Source organism: Macrotis lagotis, chromosome X (assembly GCF_037893015.1).
Source record: "Macrotis lagotis isolate mMagLag1 chromosome X, bilby.v1.9.chrom.fasta, whole genome shotgun sequence".
Classification (NCBI taxonomy): domain Eukaryota; kingdom Metazoa; phylum Chordata; class Mammalia; order Peramelemorphia; family Peramelidae; genus Macrotis; species Macrotis lagotis.
In genome coordinates this window covers 216,543,084-216,561,725 of record NC_133666.1, presented here as the reverse complement: position 1 = coordinate 216,561,725, position 18,642 = coordinate 216,543,084, and the positions used below count along the sequence as shown (strand labels likewise).

The 18,642-nt window shown below is 33.9% G+C and overlaps 2 protein-coding genes across 3 annotated transcripts in view; one reads left to right on the top strand and one right to left on the bottom strand.

The window, feature by feature from the left end:
- Positions 1-10,192, top strand: part of LOC141501503 (calpastatin-like) — a 33,427-nt gene extending 23,235 nt beyond the window's left edge. Inside the window, exons 10-14 of the mRNA XM_074205502.1 lie at positions 1,620-1,655; positions 1,959-2,057; positions 3,175-3,234; positions 4,570-4,636; positions 6,447-10,192. Coding sequence (XP_074061603.1) covers positions 1,620-1,655; positions 1,959-2,057; positions 3,175-3,234; positions 4,570-4,620 — 246 coding nt within the window. The 3' untranslated portion in view covers positions 4,621-4,636; positions 6,447-10,192. The remainder of the gene's footprint in view (positions 1-1,619; positions 1,656-1,958; positions 2,058-3,174; positions 3,235-4,569; positions 4,637-6,446) is intronic.
- The window catches only part of LOC141501502 (endoplasmic reticulum aminopeptidase 1-like), a 49,130-nt gene continuing 37,152 nt past the window's right edge, over positions 6,665-18,642 (bottom strand). For both annotated transcript variants that reach the window (XM_074205501.1, XM_074205499.1), the window contains 6 exons: positions 14,816-14,972; positions 13,568-13,752; positions 11,759-11,920; positions 11,075-11,215; positions 10,425-10,506; positions 6,665-9,720 (listed from right to left, as the gene is read on the bottom strand). In XM_074205501.1, coding sequence (XP_074061602.1) covers positions 9,568-9,720; positions 10,425-10,506; positions 11,075-11,215; positions 11,759-11,920; positions 13,568-13,752; positions 14,816-14,972 — 880 coding nt within the window. In that variant the 3' untranslated portion in view covers positions 6,665-9,567. The remainder of the gene's footprint in view (positions 9,721-10,424; positions 10,507-11,074; positions 11,216-11,758; positions 11,921-13,567; positions 13,753-14,815; positions 14,973-18,642) is intronic.

The window sequence follows — 18,642 nt, the reverse complement described above, 5'->3', positions numbered from 1 at the left end:
TCAGTGTCAGCTTTACTCAATTTGTAAAAAGACACATTTGAAGAGTGTGCAGAAAACTGACCTCTTGATCAGGAAAATCTATATTCATGTCCTGCTTTTGATAGGTCCTGTTTATGTGACCCTTAGCTTCTCAATGACCCTGACAACATGATGAAAACCTTGCCACTACTAAGAGGAAGTTGCAATTCTGTATTGATAGATAGAGTTTCCTTATTAAGAACTCTTTACAACAATGAAATCACAATTCCAGTTCAAAAAAGAAGGGAAGAGAGAAGGAACAAATCAAGAAAGAGGGAGAAATCCTAAAGTCAGAGGTCTAAAGGGGATGAAGGGGGGGAATGCAGGTATTCTGATCCATTATCCAAAGTCAGAGAGAAAAATGTTAGGTAAAATAGGATTCAAAATCAAAAGATCTGTTCATTTCTTACCTAGATATGTACAAGGCAGCTAAGGTGGTACAATAGATAAATTCCAGAGACTGAGCTCAAATTTGGCTTCAGACACTTTATACTAGCTGTGTGACCTTGGGCAAGTCACTTGCCCTGATTGCTTCACATCCAGGACCACTCCCAGTCATCCTGTTCCATATCTGACCACTGGACCCAGATGACACCAGAGGAGAAAATAAGGCTGGTGACTTAGCACAGCACCCCTTCACTCAAACCTAGGTCACTTGCTTTTCATGGCCTCATCTCCCTGATGTCATGGTCTTCTTTGAGAATGAAGAACAAATAACAATGAGAAAAATAAAAATTTCAGTCTTTTGATCCAGATATAGATGACTGTTTCTGACCCAGTCTTTCTAAACTGGTTTGCCTCTCAATCTCTGAATGACTTATTAAGTCTTTATTTTTAAAAATCATACTGTCTTCTTCTAGACAGATTACTGAGATGGATAAAAAAAAATTACACCCATCTGCTATGCTTTTGAGGTCCAATGAGATGAACAGAATGGTGGCAGAGCCAGAGTATCCTGTTAAATTTTATAGTACTGAAGCTGAAGCATGTGTTCAGTGTTCCCCAAGATACTGATGGAAAATGTGTTCTTTGATGCCACACTGTGGTCGTGGGGACTCTTAACATACATGGTTCTATGTACTTACCAAGCAACCATGATCTTATTCATACAGTTTTTAATGTATCTATTATTTACCACTGTGACTCACAAATCTGTGGAAATAAGTGGTTTTTTATATGAAATTTTGCTTTTTTGTTGTTGTTTTTGGCTTGGCTTGTCTTGTTTGGCTTGTATTGAATTGTAAAAACACACAAAAATTTACCAGAGGAGACAAAATAAGAAAAAAAAAATATTTATAGAGCTAGCAAAATTTTTCCCATTTCATTCAAGAATGTCAAGTAATAATTACTTTAATATTTCCATATTTTAATCAATATGACAGATGGAATAGGAGGAAGAAAGATGAATTGTTTTCAATCTAGATTCCATGTCACCAGGGTAATATTTCTGGGGGTGTTGGTTCAGGATTCAAAAGTTTTTAATATTCTTCAACTTTTGGATGTTTTCTCATTTTGTTTTTACATATTTCAATTGTTGACTTTTTTAAAAATTTGAACATATATGAGAATATGCTTGATGGACAATGTATCTTGTTTTTAAGGGTAATCCAGAAAAGCCACCACCCAAGGAGCCAAAGGTAAAAACCATAATACTTTATTTCTCTATTCAATTCAAGTCTGACTGGGACCTGTGGGATAGTACACTTCATCTCACATCTGATATGATACTTTAATATCAAATAAAATGTAGAAGAAAAGAAGATGACAGAGACAGTTATGTGTAATATCTAATTCAGGATGCTCCCTCACTAAGAAAAATTCCTAAAAAATAAATGATAGATAACAGAAGATTTGCCATAAGGATTTTATTATTTCTTGTTGGTATTAGAAAATTTCCCTTACACTTTATATTTCTTTACTAATAGAAGTTTCCATTTCAGAATTCTGCAGATGGTGGGGACCCCATTGATATACTTTCAGAAGGGTTTGACAACTGTTCCCGGACTCCATCTCTAGAAGGTCCACAGAAACTGGTAAAGGTGCGTAACTTTTTTTCCTCCCAGTATGATGACAGTGAATAAAGATAGAGAATAAAAGATAGCACAAGGATTGCATTAGTATCCATGACATTTTAAAGTGACTCACCCAAAGTCATAGAGCTAATCATTGGTATTTTTATTTTGGTTCAGTAATGTCCAATTCTTTTTGACACCATTTGAGATTTTCTTGGCAAAGATATTGAAATGGTTTGCAATTTCCTTCTCCAGATCATTTTACAGATAAGGAAACTGAGGCAAATAGGGTGAAGTGACTTGTCCAGGGTCCTACAGCCAGATTTGAACTGAGGCCAGATTTGAACTCAGGATGATGGGTCTTCCTGATCTCAGACCCAACACTCTAACCACTGTACCACATAGTTTCCAGTTTGTCAGTCAGTAAACATTAAGTATCTATATCCCAGCTACTATACTAAGTATTAGAATACAAAGAAAAATCAGGGGCAGAGCTCTGACTAAAACAAATGTCTCCCCCCTTACCAGTCCTATGCCTTCTCTATTCTACCGCATTGCTACCTGGCATTTCTATAGAAAGGGAAAGGGAAAGGGGGAAAAATGCCCTTCTTTCTTGTTTTCAGAATGAATACTCTAGATTTCAATTTATTATATTTTCTGCCTCCCCTCTCCACCAGTTGTTACTAGGCACAACTTGTATATTGTATTCTTCTTTTTAGAATCTGTCCTAGTATTCTGGTTGTTTTGGTTGTTATAACTGATTTTTTCCTTAATAATATAAACTGCACTTTTTTCATAGTAACAAAATAGAAAAGTCAATAGTAATATGATTATGATTAGTATTAGTTCTAAATAATGATTTTGAACCTTAACTCACCTAAGAAAAATTCCAAAAACTTCCTGCCTAAATTGAACCTCCTTTATAAAGAAACTCTTTATAATAGGTTGAAATGAATGATAGGTTGAAATGAATAGAATAGATTTAAATGAATGATATCCAAAGATATTAAATTGACCACTTAGTTATAATGAAAATGGGATTTCATGTTGTAGAGGAGAATAATCTGAACTAACTTAACTAAGGAGATTATTTCTTAATAAGTTAATAATGACTAAATAATAATTATTTGTATTTTTTCTCTAGAAAAAATGTGAAAAGGATGTTAACAGCACCAAACCTGCTAAGAATGGTGGAAAATCCAAGGTAATAAATAAGCAAAAGGACTAATTTTAATTAAGGCCCTGAAGTAGCTACTTATCCTTTTTTGCCATTTAAAAGATTAAAATCTATTTTGTAATGGTAGATAAATTTCCCTCTTGTGGAGAAATTTATTTTTAAAGTTAATTTCTAAAGAAAAGTGACTCAGTCCTTTACAACTATTAACTGATCCTTCCTAATATATCTTCTGAAAATGATATAGTTTTTTACTGAAGTCTTTCAACATTTGACTTCATAGTGGACTTATATATCTAAGAGTATAACAACTGAAGTGGCCATGGGATGTCATGATGGGATCCCTGAAAATAATTGTTGGAGCACTGTTTTTGATAGGGAATACTAGAATAAAAGAATAAGAGAATTCTATTATAGATAGTTTTTATTTCATAAGATTTTCGACAAAGTAGCTCATGATATTCTTATGGATAGATCTTCAGATAACCTGAAGGGCTTTCTTATAGAGGACTAAGTAGATTTCATTTCTGTTGTTTCAGAAGATAGAATGACTGATAGGTAGAAATTAGGAAGGGAAGATCGTTTGAACTCAAAATAATTAAAGCTATGTATAGACAAGAGGAATAATGAGCTGCCTGTCACCAAAAAGCATTCAGAGAAAGGGGAGAAAGTTGTATTAGATGAATTCTAAGTTTTCTAATATTTCTTTAGTTCAGAGTGGTTGGATTTTTTTTTTGGATCAACATACCATAATGAGACAAAAATTATTAATTTAAGGATTAGTGTCATATGTTTTCTTACAAAAAAAACTATTCTAGAAGTGTTAGAATACTTTGAAATAAATTAGACACCTCTCTGTACTTGTAATTTGTTTATATCCATGAAGTATCCCAAGAGATGAGAAATGAAGGATAGATAGATATGAATTATCTCTTGAGCAGATTAAACATTTAGTTTTTACTTTTTAGTTCATATGTTGTGACAAGAAAAGTATGATCACACCTTTACCTTAAAAATTTAAAGGCATGATCCTATCTGATGAGGGAATTGATAAACTGCACACATAGCAGCTTATAGATTAGAGACAGAGATAGATGTATGGATGAATGGATACATGGATGGATGTGTGTGTGGGTGGGTAGATGAATGGAAGGATAGATGAATGATTGAATGGATGGATGATGTATGGATGGATGGATGAGGGATAGGTAGATAGATATTGGGTCTTACAGATCCCCTGGTACTTTTAGCTATTTTCTCCAAGTTTGAACTATCAAGAGACATACTCTTCTTTTTTAATTCAGTTTATTATTTTTAATACAGAAAAGGGGGAATTCCTATTGGTGATTTTGTTTTTCCTTTTAGACAAAAGAGAAATCTTCCAGGTCAAAAACCGATGTAGAAAAGACAAGTTAAAACTTCTGCCTACTGGGTAAGGTTTGGGAGTATTCCTTTTAAATGAACACTACTTGGGGCAGCTAGGTGGTGCATTGAATAGAGCTCCAGCCTTGGAGTCAGGAGGTCCTGAATTCAAATTCAACTTCAGATACTAATTACCTAGCTGTGTGACTTTGGGCAAGTCACTTAACCCCACTGCTTTGCAAAAACAAAAATAAAATAAAATAAATGAACACTACTATAATCAAGTACAAACCACATTTTCTAACTGTACCTGAAACATTACCTGACATGCCTAATTCATTTTTGCATGAAATATACATTCAGTAATTTATATCCTAAACAGTCACTCTCCATTAAAGCATCTTATAATTGGAAAACTGATTCTAGAATATTTAAATATATTAATCTTATAAATGGGGCACATTAAAATGTCATATCAGACTACTAAAGAAAACTTAAATCTGCAAGTAGAAACTTGATATGCTTATATTTCAAAATCTAAATCCTGATTCAAATCTAAATGAAAGAATGTTAATTATTCTAACCAGCAACAACAAGGAAGTGAAAGGCATGTCACAATTTAAAGTGTAAGGACCCCAACATTGAGTAAAAAGATATTGAGTAAAATGAGAAGCCTTGAGGAACAGTGTAGAGCTGACCAGTCTCAGGGTTAAAAAGACCTGGGTTCAAGTCTAGAGCCTTATATATACTGGAAGGGTTGCTCTGATAAATTATTTAAACCTCCTACAAATCTCTCACTTATAGATTCTGAAACGGAAAGCAATCTGTTTCAGTGAACAAAGTAAGCTGATGAAATCATAAGTCTGGATTAAAAAATCAAAAGCCCAAATGCAACCAAGTTGGAATGGGGAGTTCATAAAAAAGGAACTCTGAGGAGTAGGAAGATTTGACTACTTTTATACTCTTTATATATAGTGGATAGAGAACTGGGCCTGGAATGAGGAAGACTCAGCTTCACAGATTCAAATATGGCTTCAGATACTCACTAGCTATGTGATCCTGGGCAAGTCACTTAACTTTATTTGCCTCAATTTCCTCACCTATAAAATATGCTAGAGAAGACAACTGTAAACCATTCCAGCATCTTTGTCAAGAAAACGGCAAATGGGCTCACAAAGAGTTGGACACAACTGAAATGTTTGAACAAAATACTTTTAAGATTTGAGAAATAAAGTAGTGGGTTCTCATGATCACTGTATCTTCAGTCACCTTAGATTAGAATCAGAAGACATGAGGAAATCTCAGATTTTGTAAAGGTCTTGCCTTAGGATAACTAAACTATCCCAGATGGATAGATCTGTATCCTAGCCATTAAAAAAAATGCATATACAATTAATTCTTGTCAAGATGCTTGTGATCTGTAAGGAATCAGAATGAACCTAATGAGAATTAAGAAGCCAATCTACAAATTGTCAGATTCACTGTGACATATTTTTATTAGATTAGAGGGGAAAGAGGTAAAAGGATTGGAGAGGATATTGGATTCATACAGAATGGCTATATTCTCTTAATTTATTGATGCTATAAAGAGTAATTGAAGGAGATGATTAGTTGGAGGCTAGAGCTATTGAAAAGCTTGCAAACCAAATAAAAATTTTTATGGGTCAAATGCTTTAGGCAAATTATTCAGCTTCTGATGATTTTTTTGAGATGTGACTTGTTTTGTGATTGATTGCCTTTCACAGTCTATCCCAATATATGATTATCCTTATTAGATTCTTGGTAGATAATACATATTTGGTACCTTTTGGGAGGGGAAGGGGGAAGATTTCCATATCAAATGTTTCATCAACTTTCTTTTCTTTGACTTTTTTTCTTAGGCTATCCACACATGCTACAAAATCTTCCTTCAAATGGTGAATGGTAACTTTAAACAAACCAAAGTCTTTTGGAGCAGAAAGCAATTATTCAGGGTGGCTTTTTGTACAGTGATGTTTGTGGAATCCTTTGACATTCTGAAAATTTTAGCTTCATGTTCTTTTTTAAGAAATGAAAGGGATATGCCTTGGTTGCCTGTATTATTGTGCTAAGAGATGATAAACATTTTTTTATTTTCTTTTTTGGGGGTGAGAAAGGATGCTTTATATTTTTAAGAATTATATTTCATAAAAAGTTACTTATGGCAACCAAAAAAAAGTCTGCAAACTTTTGCACATATACATACAGTGCCTGTCAATTTTAGTGGGTATCTTCTGGTTTCCAATATTTTTTAAAACATTTGAGAAATGCTTTCAAAGTTCTGGAATGTTCTGATTGCTGGTTACCCTTTGTGGCTTGCTTCTTGGGAAGTACTGGAAACTTCCTTGATATGGAAAATTGTGTATGGTGCACACATCTCTACTATGGCTGCTGATAATAAAAGAACAATCAAAACCCTGAATAGTACCTTTTCTACAGAGCAGGGAGCAAAGTGCATCATGTGACTTTTTTTCTCCTCAATGCTTCTCCCTTTTACCCAGAAGGATCAGACATTTCTGAGCTTGCATGCCAACACAAAGCATACAGAGACTCAGGTGGGAAAATCATTATCAGAACATAACACGGCCTCAGAGCTGATAGCAAACATGGATAGAAAAAAGTTCTTGGAATGCATTTGTGCCTTCAACAATCCATTTTTGGTTTTATATTCAGTTCTGATTATCAGTCAAGATGAATGCTGGTGGCTCTGTTATATAAGACTTGAATAGAATTTTTAAAAGCAATATTAAAATGTTAGTCTTTGCACTGTACAAACTTTGTAGAAATTAAGTTTGCCGAGTAAGGACAAAAATAATTTTGCTGCTTAAAAAAACAACATGAAACTTGGTTTTTCATCTACCTATAACAATTTGAATAAAGATCTAATGTTTTTCAATAAGGTTTCACTCCAAGGAACCATGAAGCACCCTGAGGTGGAGGGTTGGGTTTGGGTTTGATGAGCCTTCATCTGATATTGATCATTAAATATAATTTTAGAAGGCTTTACTAGATGGACTCTTCCAAAGTTTTGTTTAGGATTGTATCATTGCAAAAAAGTCTGAGAATCACTCTTCTTGAATGGATAATAAAGTATTTTGAAGGAAAACAAGTTATGGATGTGGCACTCAACATATAGTTGAATATTAAACAGTTGCTTCATATGATCTTTAAAATTGTTGAATTCTTAATACTGAATGATAGAAAGAGATGCTAGGCTCACAACCCAAAGATTAAATTTGAAAAACTGTATTTTATAGAGTGTAATGTCGCCAATCATCTGTAAAGATAAGCCTCTGTGACACTGAATTCCTTGAAGAGATCAAAGAACTTTTAAAAACGAAATATGAACCACCAAAACCCTGGTTCTGGTAGAGGACAATGGGTACCACATCTGCACTTGTGTACATCCTGGTAGCAACACTTAATAGAGAAGCTAATTGTTATTTTGTGCATTGGGGCAAAGATGATCATTCACTTATAAAAAAAGATAACTGTACTTTGATATGGGAATGGTATATCAGCTTAAAACAAAACTTTCCTACAAGTAGATAAAAATTAGTGTCCAACATAAAAAAGTCACCATGTTTCATTAAAATATACAAATTAATCCCATTTTATTTTAAAACACTTTCCATTAAAATAACTTTCATTAGTTTTTAGTGGTTTTTTTAACAAGAAAAAACTGAAAAGTATGGCTGTTCATTAAATTTACATTTCCCCAATAACAAAAAATGTGACTTTATAAAACATCATTATCTAGAAAAGTATCCATGATACACTTGTTTTAACTCAATATATCTCAAGTACTTTCTCCACTCAAATATTGTTAACTTACTTTGTTTTTCAACACAAAATTCCAGATATCTTTTAATTCATATAAATTGCAAAGGTAGTCGATTTTCATTTAGACTCCTATGTTTAGTAGTTTCAGTCATCTTGTAGTTTAACATTTTAGTGTCAATGATAATACAATTAATAACTGACTTAATTGTTCTTCATTGGCATTAAAATGTCATAACTGCTTCATCACTCATGGTCAGACCAAATTACTTCGTACTTCTCCCTTCCTTCCATCTTATTACCAAACAACATCTCTCCAGCTTAATCTCAGCTAATATTTTTGCTTCTTAACTCCTTTTGTGCCATGGTCCTCTTCTCAGAATGAAAATCCTTAAATAGTGTATATTTAAGGGTTGTGAAGAAAACCAATTATATTGAAATAAAAATGTAATTTTTTTCTCACCTAAGTTCAAGGACCCCAAACCTGAGGATCCACAGCCTTAATAGAAATATCAGCAGTTGCTTCATATGATCTTTAGAATGTTTGAATTCATGATAATGAATGAAAGAAAGAGATGCTAGACCCACATCATATAGATAAAATTTGAAAAAAGAATTTTTACAGAGTGCCAAACTTTAATTTATTTTTTAACAATAGACTTCATATTTTAATCTTGGAGCATACTTGTTAGAGACCCTACTAGTTTTGAGATAATCATTCTGATATTCCTCTCACTTTTCTATCCTGAAGAACAAAAATAAATATAATAGACATGCTTCATAATATTCAGATTTATCTAGGGATGTAAGATGTGTAAAGATCTTTTTCAAAACCCTGTGAGGTAGGTAGCATCAGAGTTATTTTATTTTACAGGTGCAGTGAGGAAACTGCTCCTAAGACAGAGTAGGTAATGGAAGGTCCCGGATTCAGATGAAAAGCACCCAAGTATCGTTTGCATTCTGTTATGTGTTTGACACTGAATTGGCACCTGCATATTACTATGTCAATAACACTGCTGAGAGAGATGAATAGCTAGTCATAGGGGAAAAATGAGGGGAGTTGAGTTAGAAACCATCCTTTTTGGATGCTAGAAAATATATTCATCTTGTAGCAAAAAAGCTTTTTTTTCCTTAGTAAATTCACCTGCACCACAAAATCTAGTAATTACAGTAGATCACAGGACTCCGGCAAGACATAAATAGCTACAGTAAGCTGGTCCTTTTTTGTAACCACACTCTGATTTTCTCATAATTCTGATTCATCCAGTGTATATTTTCTTCAATCGTTTCAAGAGTTTGCTGGACACAACGAAGCTGGGAACCATTTTCCTTCAGAGAGCTGAAGAATTCTTTCACCTTTTGAGGGAAAATGAAAAAAGTGTCTTTTTCCTTTTTATTTTACATTAAGCACAAATTGATATTTTTAATAACTGAAAGAGACCTAAGAGACCATCTAGTCCAAACCATTCTTTTTTTTAACAGATATACTATTGAGACCCAACTCATCCCCAAATTTAAAAAAAATATATAAAATAAAACTTCAGCATCAGCAAAGATTTCATATAAAAGCCATGTCTCTAGATAGTTATCTGCATTTGAACTTTAGTTCAGGCTACTTCAAAATAAGGAAGGTTTCTTAAGGTCATTTTTTTTTCATATGTGGGTTTCTTTTGCTCATCCAGACTTAGAAACTCAACATTAGTTCATTGTTCTGGTTTAACTAAGAGTGTACTTACTTGCTATATAGCTTGCACTTTCTCTCTCTCTCTCTCTCTCTCTCTCTCTCTCTCTCTCTCTCTCTCTCTCTCTCTCTCTCTCTCTCTCTCTCTCTCAACCTGAAACTGAAGCTGAAAGCTTCTAGTTCTTGAAATCACACCTATAGTCATGGGTGTAGGTAGAAGAATGACTGCCCTTGGGTGCTCCAATTTCAGTTTGGTATGGCTATATCAAAGTGACTAATATCTGCAAATCTCACTACATCTATTTCCTTAGGTGTTTTGATCCACCTTGATTTTAGAGGATAATTTATTAAACTATAAGTTTAGTTAGGAAAATATTACCTCTTCTAGTCGCTCTCTTGTAGAATATTGATTTGTGGTTCCCATCACCATGTGGGCTATAGTAGGTGAGCCAAGTTCAAACCTAGAAATGACAATTAAGATATATTTTTCTATTTTCATTTACCAATTTGTTAAGTTTCTAGCCCAGGCAAAGCATGTTGCTCAACATGGAAAAAATAAAAAGAAATATAAAACATGCGTCCTTCCTTTAGGAATTTAAAATCCATTTTTATGCTCAAGACGTGTATAAGAGGGGACAGTGACAAAACCAGGCAGTCAATGATTGAGTATAAAAGGAAGTAGTATGCACAATGTGTGCAGGAGGACTTGGAGGGCGGGGGGAAGAAAGATTAATGTGGACTCAGTGGAAACTTGGTGACATTGGATTTAGACTGAATAATGAGTTGGATTAATATAGGTTGGGAGAGGGAGAAGGATATTATAGGATTTGGGATAAAGTAGAGGCAAAGGGCAATATCAAATACACATCAGTGAGAAACTCATTAGGATTTTGTATTTTCAAGAGATTTTTCAATGATCATTTTGGTTCCTTCCTTTTCTTCAAATCTAAGATTGATGTTATTTTGAAATTAAGAAACTGAAAATAGAGAAAAGTTAAGAAGTTTACAAATTATGGCAGAGCTACTTACTTCTGTATGATTCTATTCCAATTTTCCTTCAGAAATTGCCAAGCCAATAGATAACCCTTTGGGTTTCTTCCAACAAGACTCAAAATACTTGGAAACTCCTGAGTTTTTATTATATCTCCCTGAAAACTGTGCTCCAGTAACCTAAAAAAGAATGAGAATAAATATAAGTGGTGATTTAGTTATGAAATAGCTTTGGCTGACAAATCCATCAAACAGTCTAAAGAATAAATCTAGTACTATTAAGTCATAAAGGTTATACACATGAGTTTTAAATTCATTTTCCTAATGCCCAATCTTCACAAATTCATCATCAGGGACCAGAAATAAAATGAAGAGGGTGACATATTTTACCCAGTAATTTTATTTAATCACCTAACATTTAATACATTCCTACGTTCCTAAAAGTTCTAGGGATAGAAAGGCAAAAAAAAAGTCCTTGCCCTCACAGAGCTTACAGTCTAATCAGGAAGGCAACATATAATCAACAATATGCAAACAAGACCCATAAAGAACTAAATTGGTGATAATTCACAGAGGGGATGAAATCAAGATGAATTAAGGTGATTTGGGAAAGACCTATTATAGAAGGTAGGACTTTAGCTGAGACTTTAAGGAAGACTATGGCAACATAATCTTATCTAATTTAATTCTCTTTATCATTCCAGAAGTTGACAAATTGCTCACCATTGTAGCTTCTCTTTATTATGGCTAGTACAGAGGGCAAATTCAATTTTATATTTCTCAGTGCTGGACAGAGACAATGGATACTTCTCATAGAGAAAATCCCATCCTTCTGTGGTCTGTGCTCCAACAGCAAACACTGCCAAGGTGACATCATTTGGTAAACTGCCAAAAAAAATAGTTATAAAAGATTTAATCAGGTTAATTACATAATAAATGTGTACTAATGATAATTATGTGATGATGAAATTTCTTGATTGTGGTATTTGAAGCTTTTGGGTTTTGTTTCCTATATTTTTCTTATGTGTGTTACAGAGATGTTAGCCTTGCAGATTAGGTGACCAAAAAGATTTAATGAATGAATATAACTAATTTTTTATCTTTTTCCAATTTGTGATTTGCAAAAGATAGCAAAGAATTACTGTTATAATCCTATGACTAAAAGTCAGAGGGAAACAGTGCATCTCCCTAACGTTCCTGAGTAATTAAGATATATAAATTCTTTATGTTTCAGGGAAAAGTAAAAAGAGGGGCTAACACCTCAATATAATCTTTAACTCAGGTAAAATACAAGAGTGCCTTAGAACTGTGGTCTCCAAAGTGAGAGTTATGGTCTTACCTATGAGGAGGGCAATGGACTGCCCCAAGGAGTGTGTTGGGAAGATGGACTACATCTTTGTAGAGTTAAATAACCAATCTGTTCTCTTAGTCCCACAACACCATCCCTGCCTAGGATCTGCAAACTCAATACCTCCCCTCTTCTGAGCCCACAAAGCTCTGGAGAATCTGTGGCAGCAGTTGCACAGGTGCTATTTAGAAGATCATACGGCCTTACCCTGGGCTCCCAGATAACCCTATAATACACACTTCCCAGATTGGACAAAGTGAATAATAACACAGGATAAACAGATTTAGATGAACTATGATCTATACTGGATGTCATATTATATTTCCTCCCAATTCCACTTGTCCTCTATACTTCCCTCTTCCTTCCCAGGGTACCACCATCCTTCCAATGACCTCATTTAATCAACTGCCAAATCTCTTCAGGCCTGGCTCCACATCGCTAGTATCTGTCCCCTTCTCTCTATTCACATAGTCATCTCTCTAGTTCTGACCCTCATCATATGTGTGTGTGTGTGTGTATGGGGCACATATTCCATATATATGGGTATATGTGTATGTATATATATATATATATATTTACATAATATACACATAAATATAAACATACACATATGCATATTTATGGGGGCACATCTTCCAAAAAACCTTTACCAATAAACAGTGCAGCCAAAAAACTTTGGAAGCTACCACCTTAAAAAAGTACTTTAAGTTACTTAACTACTCAAGACCAGAGACAACTCTCTATAAGTTGTAAGTTGGAGGGCAGGATCTGGCCTGCACTGGTAGAGGGAACCTTGTCTATTGGTGTTCCTATATCCATGAAATCAAAACCAAGGAATAATATTCAATTAAATCTTGGCTGGTATGATCAGAATAGCCAGCATCAGAAGCAAATTTCCTTACCTCTCAGGGTTCCTAGGAATATTTATGAAGAGAACAATTTGTCAAGAACTACTTTATAAGTGACAAAGGGTGAGATAACATATATGAAGATCCTCCCACTTACCATACTCCCACTTATTCAAGACATACATGGATAGCTAACTAAAACCTTCAATCTAAAGGAAAAGGGAAGGCTTGGATAGATCTGGGGTACAAAGAGCGTGTGTGTGTGTATTTTAAATAAGCTTTTTTGCCCAGGAAAATGGGGGGAAGGAGAATGAATTAATCCAATGACAAAAAAACCTAAAATTTCCATTGGATTCTTTCCATTTCTTGAAATAGTCTTCTGCCTTCTGAACACAAGGTTGATACTGGCGCATACAAGCAAGAAGAAGGAGTTGGCTGCGCAGCATCCGCTGTGAGACTGATCCATCATCTGTCCATGTCTGCTTATCAATGAGGTCCCTAAGCAACCTAATGAGGAAAGCCTAGGGAGACCACAGAGAGGGAAAGCTTCAGTGTTTCATGCCACCAAGAATTCACATTATTTTCTCTAAGAATCTTACTTTTTCTTACTACCAAATGAACCAGAAAATTAATGTAGACTAAAACAAACACAATGAAATAAAAAGTGGGTAAAAATTTTAAATGTATGAGAACCAGATTTAAATGCTAGCAAGATCATATCTACCATTTAATATAAATACTCCAAAAAGGTAAAATCAATGATGGCATCAATCAATGAATTTTAAAGTTCTTTATTAAGCACTTACTATGTGCAAAGAACTATGCAAAATTCTGGAGATAGAACTAGGTAGGTAACTGTCCTTTGTGTTGAAAAGGACCATGACATCATATACATACATGACAACATGACTTGCACATTATTATAGTGAAGGAAGTGCCATGCAAAGACATCCTTTTCACTGCCTTTTCCTGAATCATATCACCCCTTGGCCTGACTAGATAGAAAACAGGAGTTCTGGTGATGTCTAGATGTTGGGAAATCCTCGGCCTTATGGATTCGAATATCAGTAAGGCACCACCATGCTCCAGCAATACCAGGCATAACACCAGCATGGTGATTTTTGGTGACACCTTTTACAACAGGATATAGGTTGCCTTTCCCTCAATGGCCTAATCATCAGCAAGAATTTTGACTATAACATGTATATATATAAAATCTCTCAATGATCTAATCATCAGTAAGGTGACTGAATTGCTCTACTCAGGTCTGCCACCATAGTCCTCCTAGAACCCAAAGACTTTGGTGTCCTGGAAGTTGCCTGGCAAGTCATGCAAATAACAACTCCCGATCTCTAGTTGGCATCATTTATAAGAATCACCCTCATGGAGCTTACATTCTGGTAGGGACAAATACATTGAATTAATTTTGACTCAGAAGTCTTTCACACTGGGTTATGACTGGTGATAATAGTTGCTCACATTTACAGAGTGTCTTCTGGTTTATAAAATTCTTTCTAAACTTTGTAAGAATAAACACTATTTTGGACTTTAATAAAAGCATATAAGTTCATTTCAAGTTATTACCTTAAATTGAGTTTCAACATCATCCATATCTCTTTTCTCCATTAGCTTATACAAAGGAATCAGTTCATTCAAACCTTGGAACACAGGCATAATTTCAGTCTCATGCTTCAGGTACAGGGTCAAGTCCAAAGCTTTTTCAATGGATAATTTTCCAACACTAACCAAAAGAGAAGATGATTACCAATAAAAATCCTAAGAACTCAGTTTGTTGCTTCACAAGACAACTTTGTCATCTTCTGATCAAAGAGTCTACCATTTTCTTTTTTAAGATTAAAAAATAATTCTTTAATGTGAACATGATAAAAACATTCATTAGCATTTCAATATATCAAAGAAGAATAGAAAAGTATATGTAAAACTGTGACTTTTAGGTGTGCATTAAATATAACTCTATCCACTGCCTTGCTGTCTGTGGCCCCACTCTTACCTTTTCTGACTGAAACATCTGTAGTCTGAAGAAAATTTCTATGGGTGCAACAGATTCAATTTTAGTTCATGGTTAAGACAAAATGGGCACATGTCAGCTCCTATCAGTCTATTAAATTTATATGAGAAATTTGAAACTCAAGAATTCCAAAAATTCCTTTGGAAGACTCATCAAAGAAACCATTATTCTCACCCAGAGACCTTGAAATATCCCCTAGCTCTAGCCAAATCAGATCCAAAACTCTATTATGAAACAGCATCAAAACTATTTGATACTGGTTAAGAAATAAGAGTGGTGGATCAATGGAAAGATTAGGTTCAAAAGAAACAGAAGTAAAGACTATAGGAATCTACTATTTTACAAACTGAAAGACTCCGGCGTCTAGGATAAGAACTCACTATTTAATAAAAACTGCTGGGAAAATTGGAAAATAATATGGCAAAAAATTAGGCATAGACAAATATCTCACACTCTATAGTAAGATAAAGTTAAAAATAAAGTAAAAAACATACAGGATTTAGACATAAAGGGTGCCAATTAGGAGAACAAGGAATGTTTATCTGTCAGATTTATGGAGAGGAGAAGAATTTATGACCAACAGAAAGATAGAGAACATTATGAATGAAATGCAAAATGCATAATTTTGGTTACCTTATATTAAAAAGGTTTTTCACAAAGCCAATACAATAAAGATTAGAAGGAAAGTAAAAATTGAGAAATAATTTTTATAGCCAGTATTTCTGATATAAAATACATAGAAAACTGAGTCAAATTTATAAGAATATAAGTCATTCCTCAGTTGAAAAATGGTCAAAAGGATATGAACAGGAAGTTTGAAGATGAATAAATTAAAGCTATCTAGTCATATGAAAAAATGCTCTAAATCACTATTGATTAGAAAAATGCAAATTAAAACAACTCTGAGCTTACCACCTCATACCTTTGAGATTGTTAATATGACAGAAAAGGAAAATGATCAGTGTTGGAGGGGATATGGGAAAATTGGGACATTAATGCACCAGTGGTGGAGTTGTAAACTGATTCAACCATTATGGAATGCAATTTGGAACTATGCTCAAGGGCTTTAGAACTATATACATACCCTTTATTCCAGCTATACCATTACTAGGTCCATATCCCAAAGACATCATTAAAAATGGATAAAGAAATCACACATACAAAAGTATTTATAGCAATTCTTTTTGTGGATGCCATTGGGGACTGAAATAATGTTCTGTTGTTTATAAGAAAGAGCAGGATGATTTCAGAAAAACTTGGAAAGACTTATAAGAATTGATACAAAATGAAGTAAACAGAACCAGAAGAATATTGTACACTGTAACAGCAACATTGTGTGATGATCAACTATGACAGACTTAGCTCTTCTCAGCAATACAGTGTTTAAAGACAATTCTAAAAGATTTGTGATGGAAAATAACATCCATATCCAGAGAAGGAACTATGGATTTCAATTCAGATCAAAGCATACCATTTTTACTTTTTAAAATTTTTTTCTTTCTCATTATCTTTCCCTTTTGTTCTGATTCTTCTTTCACAACATGACTAATATGGAAACATATTTAACATGACTGGGCATGTATAAACCATATCAGATTGCTTGCTGTCTTAGGGAGGGAGAAAATTTAACAAAAACAAATGTTAAAAATTATTTTTACATATAAATGGAAAGAATAAAATACTACTAAGATACCAAAAAAAATAAATTTCACCTAATATAGACAGTATAAGGAGTCAAAAGTCTGAAAAGGCTTGTGTGTATATGTATATCCACATGTATACATACATGCATACATACATGCATACATACATGTGTGTATATGTATTCCAAACCCCCTTTACCTTCCATGTGAATGATGATGGTGGAGGCACAAAGACAAAATTAAGCCCAAAAGAAAAGTTTAAAATCTATAAAAATCTATATAACATTAATATTTTATTATATTTATTTTATTCAAATATTTTATTTATAAATATATTTAATGAATAGAATATTTATATATACTTTAGAATCTATAAATATATAATATCTTAATATATTTTATATAACATATTTTTTAAATGTAAGCAGAAATATGTCTAAACCAGAAGTTGGCCTCCTTTTACCACCCCATCCTCCACATGGAAGGACAAAGTGGTTTTGGGAATTAAGAATCCATGGAGCCCCATACTCTGAAGACCCTTATAGTTTGTTGGGGGGTATAGTCTCTGGAAAAGTCAAATTAGAACTAGTCTAGCCCTCAAAGAAGCTCTTGCTAAGAAAGAAAGACATGCAAAAACTGGTTTGAAGCTTAATGTTAAAAAAAACTAGGATCATAGCAACTGCTTCTATCACTACTTGGCAAAGAGAGGAAGAAGTAATAAAAGCAGTGTAATATTTTATATTCTTGTGCTCAAAAATCACTGTCAATGGTGACCACAGTCATGAAATTAACAGACACTTGTACCTCGGAAAGAAAGGTATGGCAAATCTAGACTGCATACCAAAAAATATAGACATCACCTTACTAATAAAGGCTCATATATTCAATGCTATGGTTTTTCCAGGAATAACGTATGACTATAAGAGATAACCTATGAAGAAAGTTGAGCATATAAGAAGTGATGATTTCAAATTGAGGTGCTAAAGAAGACTTTTGAGAATCCCTTGGACAGAAAAAAGTCAAATCAATCAATATTTAAAGAAATTAGCTCAGATTATTCATTGGAAGGGGACAAATTCTGAAACTGAAGCTTAAAATAAAAATAATAAGACCACGTAAAAAGAAGACAGGACTTGGAAAAGATCCTGATGTTGGGAAAGATCAAAAGGAGAAAGAGAAGGGAATGGCAGAGGATAAGATGGATAAACAGTGGCATGGAAGCAATAAATAAGAGCTTGGACAGACTTTGAGAGACAGTGGAGAATAGAAGGATCTGGCATGCTGTGGTCCACGAATTAACAGAATCAGACACAAATGAATGAATATCAAAAGTCCTCAAAAACTAACAGAGGGAGAAAAAGTACATATAAACTCTATGTAGAGTGAAGTCTTCAAAGGAAAGATCCGTGACTAGGAAATGGTATTCCAAAAAACAAAATAGACTTGACCTGAAGGCAACCAATTGAATGCTTGCTAAGTTCTAAAGATCATGGGACATGGAGAAAATATATCACCTTGTGGAAATATGAAATCCCTTCTAGTCAAGACTCTGAGAAACCAACAGACAAATCTTTGAGGAAAAAAATGTTTTATCCCTTAATCTAATCCTCAAGACTTTAAAAGAGCATAGCAACACATTCTTCTCAAGAGGAAGAGATAGATAGCCCTTTGACTAAGGATTATAGCTGGAACCAAAAGTTGGAACTCTATCACCAAAACATACATGGAAGAACTGAGCC